At 34.4% G+C, this 10370-nt stretch overlaps 1 protein-coding gene across 1 annotated transcript; it reads right to left on the reverse strand.

Annotated features, from left to right (window-relative positions):
* Positions 1-528: 528 nt before the first annotated feature.
* LOC132266983 (uncharacterized) lies at positions 529-9623 on the reverse strand. Its single transcript, XM_059768016.1, has 8 exons — positions 9369-9623; positions 9170-9274; positions 8862-9005; positions 4714-4812; positions 3231-3307; positions 2949-3057; positions 2514-2842; positions 529-943 (listed from the first exon to the last, which is right to left on the reverse strand). The coding sequence occupies exons 2-8, from the start codon at positions 9237-9239 to the stop codon at positions 851-853; spliced, it is 921 nt and encodes a 306-aa protein (XP_059623999.1). The 5' UTR covers positions 9240-9274; positions 9369-9623; the 3' UTR covers positions 529-850.
* Positions 9624-10370: the final 747 nt, after the last annotated feature.

A 10370-nucleotide genomic window follows, 5' to 3' on the forward strand; every position in this document is an offset into this window, starting at 1 on the left:
ATAATCTCCAGAATTTTTGAACAGCTAACTGTGTCTACGCTCATATCCTGGTCATAGGATTGTGTAAAAAGGCCCACGGTCCAATAGCTCAATCAGGCCGGCTTGAGGCCGTCAATGGTCCAATCATTTGCTGAAAAACTCACCTTAAAGGTCCAACTGCTTAGTGAAAGACGGTTGTTTATCCATTGGTATTAAAAAAGAAAGAAAGTTAATGGCTATAATATAATTTAATCTTAAAAGGCTTTAAATGCTTTTGGAGTTCCATTCATACAGAGGAAAAAGAACACCAACAACAACAAAAAGAAAAGGAAAAAAGGGGAGGGGGAGAGAGGGGTGTCGGGTGAGTTGAGCCTGACAATATTTGACCCTGACAATCAATTGGATGGGAATCAACCAAAACGCCCAGAATTTCAATTTAGAGTCGAATCATTCCTGATGTAATTGTGATACTTCAAGCAATACCACGTAATGGAACTCCAAGCAATAGATCAAGCACATAAACTAGGTGCAAAGATTAAGAAAAAATAGTTTCCAAAATGCCTTCTCTTTGAATACTCTTTGATAAGCACATAAACAATAACACCTGCTGCCACAAAATTAAAGCACTTAAATCCATGTTTATCCACCTACCAAGACAAGATGATATCTCAGTTACCAAGGATCCTTAAAAATATCTATATGGCAACAAAATTCATTGACATGCAGGTGTTCTTTCAAACATTGAACAGAGGTTTTCCTAACGAAATTACCTCAGCACTCCAACAGTCAAAACTTTTCTCGCATTTTCTGACAAAAGTATAAATGACAGAAATGAGAAATCACCAAGAAGGCTACCAAGCTTTAGATCCACTCAATAATAAATAGAGAGTGTCCGATGATGTTGAAGAGAGGGGCATTTGATACCAAAAGACCATAACCAAAGGTCCAATTCCACACTCAACACCTGAACAAAAAGCTTCAGAGTTAGAAAAAGAAGTACCAAATATTAAAAATTGCCTTTATATTTTTGGAGAGTAAAAGATACGAAATTCAATACGCAGAAGAAAACAAGGAGAAGATAAACACAGGCTACAAAATTGGAGAACTACCATAACAAAAACAAACACATGCCGAGTAAAAGAAGAAGACTGAAACGAATAATTACTTGAGAAGGAGGTTCGTAGTACATACATGGAGATTATTATATGCCAAGGTACGGACTCAGATAAGTTCCTTTTTAAAGAAAAAACAAAATCACATATAATGAGATTTAATTGTAAGGGCAAAAAATGCCATCTCAATCTGTCAAATAGAAAGTTTGACACATCTAAGCTCCAGCTCTACCTGACCACCAGGAAGAGAAGTTACATTTCATGTGAAGGAAACCGATAATTCTATAAAAAGTGTGGCCATTAACTGCCCATATCAACTATCATAACTTTATTTGGCCAAAATAACATGTTACAGCGACAACAAGAACTTACTTGTTTAAGTACATTCTTTGTTATGAAAATAGTAAAGATAAAGTCAGTTTTTTTAATGTTAATGTAAAATTTATTACCTAAATTAAATCATGTTTCGAAATTCATTAAAGAGCATTTAAAATATAAATTATGAGATTCTATGAAGAAATCATGCATATCAGTATTGTTGGAGAATATCATAGGAGAGATAAGAGATTTGTTGGAGAATATCATAGGAGAAATCTTATTCTATGATATTCTCAAAAAAGTATAATTTAGGAGCTGGGGAAATATATATGGGTCCAGTAGTTGCATCCATTATATCACGTCCGTCACATGATACCGTGCCTGTTATCATTAAAGCAGCCATCTATGTTGTCTAATACCTTGGTTTCAAGTAAGGTTTTCAAGTCCAAAATTTAAATTGAAAGCAGAAAAAACACTGAAAGAGTAAACCAAAATTAGCAAGAAATCAGAGGTGAGGGTTCAACATCAATTGTGCAGTAAAGCTCTCCTTTTGGCTGTCAATTGAGATGGAGTAAAAGAGAGATCTCTTAAAATCTAGGTTACCAAGAAAATTACTCTCTTTTCTTTTACCTTCTTCCAACCAAACACAGAACAGAAAAAATGAACAAAAAAAGCAAGAGAAACAAAATATGATAATGGGAAGCACTTCATTGATTTGCTACAGAATATTGGTCTTTCATGAGAAGCAAAACGTTTGTGTACCATAATCAGCTAAGGTATTTAATATTATCAGCGAATAGAAAGAAATCTTGTTTTTCAAGCAAATGTAGACAAAAGATTAATAAGAGAACTACAAAATAATGAAGCTGCATCCTCTCTCCAACATGAAGGAATTTACAGAAGAGTTCTCATACTAAATACAGCAGACTTCACAAAAACAAGGCTCTCACAGAAAAGTATGTCTATCTATTTTTTATAAATTATATATCAATATATTACCACCATCAAGTTGAAACTACAACAACAAAACCAAATTTGACTAGCAATTGAATCAAAAATAAATGGACAAAAGAGATTATTATACAAGGGATAGGCAAGACAGACCTGCTTTCCAGATTTTGTACCGATCAACTCCCTCATTTTCTCTACAGCATATACAGAGCAAGCTCGTAGTTCTACTTCCTCCTCACTGCCTGGACCAATTTCACTATTAGCCTCAATAATGCTGGCTAGGGCGGAACTGTATCTTAGAACACCAAGTTGCCGAAGCACAGCTGGAACAATATAATCCGCAAATATGGTAATTGAACCTACGTCATTGAACTCGCCATATCCTTCGCCCTTGAATGCACCCCACAAATCTGCCGCAAATATCTGAGCTCTTTTATACAAGAATACCTGGTGACCCTTGTACACTGAGTGATCGCGAAAGCCTATACATCATTTGAAATATTTAGTGTTCACAACAAGTATCTACCTCATTGTTGTGACTAAATATAGAACCATTTCGAAGCATTGACATATTAACAAATAAAATACCTGGAAAGTGACGGGTAACAAGAGCTACAAGCTTTCCTGCTGATTTCCCAGAAGACTCCACAAGAGTGGATGCTTTTCCCTCAAAGCTTCTTTCCAGTTCATGCCCAATCTATACCATGACATTAATTATACAGGAAAACAATGTAGTTGAAATGAGCTAGGAAATTCAATTTATTAGAAATAATCTAGAGTTCCAACAATTAACAACCAGTACAACTTTAAGATTATAAGAAAATTTATGGACACAGAAAGATGTAATATGAGAATCTGAAGAAACTGAACCTCATGCATTAAGCGGACCCGTTCATCCTCCAAAGGAAGTGGTCTTGGCCATTTCAATAATTCACGTAATTGAGGACCTGGCAACAATGATTATTAAATTATTTCTTGAAAACTTTTCACTCAAAAATTATTCAAACTATAATAGCCAGCACTTGCATTAATTTAGTTTTAGATTAAATTAAATTATAAATTTAGATATGATAGCAAAAATGAGTATTTCTATATTTTATTGAATATATAATTGATTGTATATATAGACCTTATTTAGACATTTTAGATATAATAATTAATTTGGTGTGATTAGAAAAAAATGATTTTGCTGGGGCTTGTTTAGTGATTGAGAAGTTTTGTTCCATCCAAAAAATAAATAATGATTGATAAATCTTTTGATATTGTTTATACAAATATTGTTTAAAAACATTTAGATTTGGAATCATAATTTGCATGTAAAATTGGATTATTATAGAGGAATGCTTGAACAGCAGTATGCTTGTTGAGTGGAAGGCTCAACAACCTCAAGGAGTTAATTAGTTTGGGTGAAGATCCCTGGGAGAATGACTCAAAGCACGTAGTGTTATATGCATAACTAAGGGGAAAAAAAGATTGTTGGTTACATTATGTATTTTGCTGGAAGTGAATTTATTTTTTTTAATTGAATGATATGTTGTTATTGAATCTAATGAAAAATTATATTTGTTTTGATATTGCTTTGAAACTCCTTTTCTAACATGCTTATTGAAAAATAAAAAATAAAAAACTACGTTGAATGACATAAAAAAATATTTAAAAAATCGAGTATAATAAATTATCTACTGTGCTGCCAATATCACCCCCTACTACCTTTCAGATTAAAGAACTGAAGGGACTTGGAATAGTCAAGACACTTATTTTACATGAATTACATGATTGAGATTTTTATCTGTCTATGGAAGGTTTTTGTGTTACACTTGTAAACATCATGTTAATGTATGAAAACTTTTGTTGGGATTGACAGTGTAGAATTGACTTTTGAAGGTTTTGATGTACTAAATTATATTACACTCTTTGTCCCATATTATATGTCCACTTCGGAACTGTTGTGAGTCACAATTCCCGAAGTGAACATTTAATATGGGACGGAGGTAGTATGTGGCAATAAGTGTTAATATTGAAAATGATCGATTGGATGATTTAATAGTTTGAGGGTTGTTACTTATTATATTTCATTCTCATGCCTGGATTGCCTGGGGTTGACTTTGGTATATTCTCAGATAATAATCAGAGTACGGGGCAGGCCAGATACAAAGCAAATTGTGCAGCTATCTTTACTGCGGTACCATAGGCTCTAGGATGGTTAAAAAAACTGAGAACTCAATTTTCAACCCAATCTCTGTAACGAACTTCCATTTTTCCAGCCTATACATATATTGAGAGAGAGCTCTTTATACAGTATATGATGCAAGATACATTAACAGGCAGAAGGTTCAAGAAGAAGCCATAATACCAGTGTACTTCTGCAGACGATCAGCATCAAACACAGATTTATCATTTTGAAGAGCAGCCTTTAATCCAGAGGCCAAATGATCATAACTCAAATCCTTGTCTATTATGAATAAGCAATAGAGAACAAAAATCATTAATCATGGAAAATCAGCATGCCGATGAACATGAAATACATAATATGCATCAAGAGGTTTAATTTTGATTTACACTCCAGCAAATCAAAAGTTGGTCAAATGATATCACAAACTGCAGGGAAATCAACTCAAGCATGAATGACAAATTTATGGAGAAATTGAAACTAGTAACTTTGACATGCACAAACAACCACCTACAGAAAGCAAGCTGTTTATGGCAATCAATTCAAACAATAAAAGCAGAAGTGTATCCATCAATTTCGACAGAAGTATAGACATATAGTGTTGTTCCAAAACTTGTTTCCAACAAAACCATTCAGAAAATTACTTCTTGACTTCTCATGAACTAAAAATCAACCGTCTCAAATCAGGAAAGACCAGCATGTTAAGAGCATTAATCCAGCTGCATCCATATACATTAACTAAGGGATTTTAGGGAATCAATATGTTAGATACAAAAATTACCAAAAACCCAACAACCCAAAGCCCACCCATTATGAACCCAGCGTAGGGATGACAGTGCTGTTTCTTTTTCACATCCAAAGCAGCCTTCCAATTTATCCAGAGTACAGACTAGAACACATTCTTGACGAGATGTAGCAGCCTCTCAATGATTTCAAGCAGAGCACCACCGAGCGTCTCATTTTCATGAGCGTGGAAGCTGAGATAACTAAAAGATGAAATTTTACTTATATGTTGTAATTGATTTTGGATTAGGACATTTTTTATCAGTACTTCTTTACATACCCTAAATCCAACAGAAGTCACTTTCAATATTAGCATTTACTTCTATTTTGAAATATGGAGAAACTTTATTTGATAAATGTGGAACTTTTTTCCTCTGATGACTTCTTCCTCCATGTCTCTAGGTTGCAGTGGTATTTTTGTGCTATTATTAATATTAAATTATATGCTACATGACTAGTGGCCGAGACCAATTCATTGATGAAGAAACAGATTCGTGAGGAACTGATGTTGTTGACAAGTGGATGGACAGTTTAGAGCATTCAGGGGAAAGTTTGGCGTCATCTGTGTCTAGGAGGTAACTAGGTAGGGTTTTGGGAAACTTTTAACCAAAGTTGTAAACTTCCTTTCTCATAGTGGATTTGGTTTGCCTGAACTTAAGTCTCGTGGTTTTTCAATTGGGGTTTCCACGTAAAAGTCTTTGTGTCCATTGCTGTACTTCTTTATTTATTAATTGCTACAATTTTTTTCTTTTTGATAAGTATTTATTGATTGCTAGTTGCTACTATGGATTGATTGATTTTTTTTTTTTTTTTTTTTCTGCTATGAACTTAAAATCTGGTAATATAGTTTTTAATTCCAAAAGTAGTTAAAATCGGTAGTCAAAACTACAAGACCTATTCACCCCCTCTAGGTCTAGATCACGGGCCTTGCGCAACTTCTTGTGAAAGCCTCAGGTTCCGGTCCTTACTATCAGAAACAAACTTCATTATCAAGACAGTTGATACCACTACTAACCCACCATTACATTGCAACCACCTTCACGTCTAAGGCCGAGATCGCAACTCAAAATCTTGTTTGTGCATTGACATGTCTCACGTATGTATTTTCCACGTATCCCCCAAATAATATCTTTCTTTCCAACAATTCTCATATTTTTGAAGGAAAAAACTTCAATGCTCTCATTTAAACCTCAAGGAAGATAAGTTCACACTTTACTCCACGATTATATCCTCTACACCTTGCAATTTGGGATTCATTTTTCATAATTTCGCTCTGCAGTGTTTATTTCAAAGTAATCATAACATAAACATCAGACTGCTGCAAATGACTCACTTTATAAGTCTTGGACTTCAAACATATATCCCACTTAATTGAAACAATGACCTATTTGTTAAAGCAAGATCCACTACTAGCCTCTATTGAAAAACACAATGAACATTATTTGGACCATCATTAGTAAAATAAATAAATAAAAACACCTCGTGCTTTGAAATAACAAAATGCTCCTAGATTATGTGGCAAAGGCCATTAGATATTCACTCACCAATTTCACATGAAAGTTTCTTTTACAGCGTCCAAATGAGGGTCATTGCCTGTTAACTCTTCTTGCATGGAAAACCACATACCTAAGTAACATTCATAAGAATTTCTCCATTTTCAGATTAACAATCTTGACTCATAAAATTAGCTTTTCTAGGATATAATCTTATTAAAAGTCCAATTGGAGAATAAGTCTTTCTACCAAATATAAAGATATTGCTTCCAAAAACTATAAATGTAAGGCGAAGGATCAGCCACTTTGTACAAATGACATTCAAATATAGCAAAACAACTCAACACCATTGGATGCATTTATATGGGGGCCCACATGAATGCATCCAATGGTCATATAAATGCGTCCAACTATAGCAGTTGAGTCGGCTTGAGAAGTTGGCCCTATTTCGTTAGTTTATGTAGGATTGCTCATAAAAAAACAGGTTAAGACCACAGACTTCTCAATTTGACTATCAACAAGTAATGAACATTGTTTTCAATTACATTTGGATCACGGGCCACCATTCCAATTTTTTATCAAATGGACACAGTGTCACCAATACAATTCAATGTTTCATTTACAATAATCAATATTGGAAATTAAGATGTACATACATATGTATATGCCCAAATTTTATTTCATTCTCTTCAAAGGAAAAAAAAAATCATTTGCTATACTTTATCCCCAAAAAAATTAAATGGCCAAAAGCTCAAAATGTGGTGGACGAAATAGCAAACTTGAAATGTATTTAGCGGAACAAAATGCAACTAACAGCTTGATCTTGACCGAAAAACCAAAATAATGAATAAAATTTCATCCAATATAATAGATACTAACAGAATTTTTTCTCTATCAGAACAAAAAACAAAACCAAAAGTGAATGGAACAAAGCATAATTTAGCACAAATGTTGTTTTTTTTTATAAAAAAAAAACAAAAAAAAAAAACACATACTTGGCATGGTAATCAAGGGTATTATCAAGGCAACAATTGTGCCCTAAAACAAGTCCTTGTGTGCACCATAGTGAAGAAGAGTCTACATATGGTTCCTTGGTTCAGGGAATTAATAGCAACAATATCAACTAAGGTTTTGTCAGCTTGAAGAGTATGTATAGAAAGATTGAGACAAGACTACAAGCAAGCAAACTGAGAAGTCTTGTCAGCTCCTTTTTATGCCTGGAGTTCCTTTTCTAACCAGCATTTAACCATATTGGCAAGCAAACTGATCATAGAAAAATTCCTCAATAAATCAAACATAGACTAATTTGGGCACCTCCACGACAAGGAAGTGAATCAAAACACAAGTTAGTCCAATCATAAAGTCCAACTCTAATTCAGCATCTGAATTTGATGGGATGGCATATGGACAACCTTATATGTCTGTTCCCAGTACTCAATCTTCATCCACTATATGGATGGGTCAATGGTATTGAAGGCGAGGTATGCAATCCTTTATGCATAAAAACTTTTGTAACTGTGGCATTGACTTAAACATAGCTACCACACTATTGACTAGGTTCCTATGAAAACACCCACATACAAGAATGTCGCATAGAGGAAAGTGCAATCACTCAACAATAAAGAAGAGGTGTATCCACCAATTCAAACAACAAAAACTCCAACTCTGATTCGATTTCACAAATGTCTGTGCCTAGTACTCAATCTTCATCCACTAAATGGATGGGTCAATGCTATTGAAGGCAACGTATGCATTTTGTTATGCATTAAAATATCTCTACCGCACTATTGACTAGGTTCTCATGAAAACACCACATAGCATAATGTAACTCATCTCTAATGCACTATTGACTATGTTCTCATGAAAACACCCACATACAAGAATGTCTTCATGCCATAAAATTTGACTCGTTGCTATCATTACCAATGTGATATTAGCAAAGTAGTTAAAAGTGTTAGCTTGTCATCCAAAACTACTGTCAAACAACAACGACGACGACAACAACACAAGTATAGAAGCTTACCAGACCAAAAACAAAAATTGAGTGAAGCTTACCAGGCCAAAAACAAAAATTGAGTGCATCCAAGACAAACAAGTACTGAACAGTGAGCGGACCATTATCGAAATAGTGAATCCCTTCGAAATCCCATTCGACTTTCGGAATTGAGTCTTTAATGGTTTCCACAACTTTCTCAATTCCTACACACATACACCATTTTAAGTGCAAATATAATATTTTTTGTTCTCAAAGCCCAAAGAAATGAGAATAATCTGCACAACATTGCTCAAATCAATGTAACTTCAAAACTCACACAAATACACATTTATTGATTGGAGAAAAATGAAGAATTAGACAGGAGGACCTGAGGAGTCGACGAATACATGAGCAGAGCGACTGGCGACCCAAGCAGAGCTTGCCCTAACTTCTTCCATGGCGGCGCAAACAAGCAATTTCGAAACCGCCTTTTCTGAATGTTTCAAAGAGAAAGTAAATGTGAATGTGAGATTTGTGTATATATATATAGATATATAGATATAAAAATATAGATGTGTGTGGGCTACCGAAGCACAGAGAAAGGAGTCGTGGTAGGATTTTGCGGACCACTGATTTTTTTCCTAGTTCGAAGTTTCCCGCTTTTGTTCGTTTCTTTCTTTGTGTGCTCCTCTTTTGCTATCTTGACTGGTCAGTCTCGCAAGTAACACGTGAGGTAGGTCAATAACGGAGTGGACAGGGCCGTTTGGATTCAGGGAAATGGAAAGGAAAAGTAGGAAGGAAAATAGAAAAGGAATGTGTAACTTGTGCTTGCTTCATAAGAATTGAGAGGAAGAGTTTAGAGGGACAAGGAGAAGAATATATTGAGTATACCAGTGCACTAGGTCATTGGTGTGGACAAGTTGGCGTGTTGTGTATGGACGATTTTGATGTGTTAGTGCACCGGACACATCAAATACCTGAACCTGCTCAACGAGGAGAAATAGTTTAACCCTTTTCAGTCATTGGCTAGAAAGAAAATATTAATTACAAGGGGAAAAAAAAAAAACAAACGGAATGTATAAGTTGTGCTTGCTTCATAACAATTGAGAGGAAGAGAAGGGTTTAGAGGGACAAGGAGAAGAATATATTGAGTGTACCAGTGCACCAGGTCATTGGTGTGGACACTTTGGTGAATTGTGCACGGGAATTTTGATGTGTCCGGTGCACCGAACATACCAAATATCTAAACCTACTCAGACGAGGAGAAATAGTTAAAATATTGGTCAGAAATAAAATATTAATTACTAAGAGAAGAAAAAATTTGAAAGATAGTATTAATAACTTATTGTTTTTGATTATTTAATAGAGAATAAATAAATAAGTAATCATATAAATTACTTTAATAAACTTATTATCTTACCTGATTGATTAATAAAGACAATAATAATATTTAACATCACTCATAAATACACATGTACAAAGGTAATAAAATAACAAAATTCATAATTAAATAAACAAATAGACTAAGGAAGGATCCGCACCATTTTGTCTTTTAGTATTTTTGTTTTTATGGGGTACTGTAGCAGTGA

The sequence above is a fragment of the Cornus florida genome, unplaced genomic scaffold (assembly GCF_030987335.1).
Source record: "Cornus florida cultivar Cherokee Brave unplaced genomic scaffold, ASM3098733v1 CherokeeBrave_3.0.0_Hap2_Chr07, whole genome shotgun sequence".
NCBI lineage: Eukaryota > Viridiplantae > Streptophyta > Magnoliopsida > Cornales > Cornaceae > Cornus > Cornus florida.

Bases quoted from the DNA above. Each gene is read 5' to 3' on its own strand.
- LOC132266983 (XM_059768016.1), bottom strand. From the start codon at position 9,239: ATGGAAGAAGTTAGGGCAAGCTCTGCTTGGGTCGCCAGTCGCTCTGCT. The intron at 3,058-3,230 runs GTTCAGTTTCTT...GTCATGGTATAG, and splicing joins GGGTCCGCTTAATGCATGAG to ATTGGGCATGAACTGGAAAG. The intron at 944-2,513 runs GTCTGTCTTGCC...CTTTTTGTTCAG, and splicing joins GTACAAAATCTGGAAAGCAG to GTGTTGAGTGTGGAATTGGA.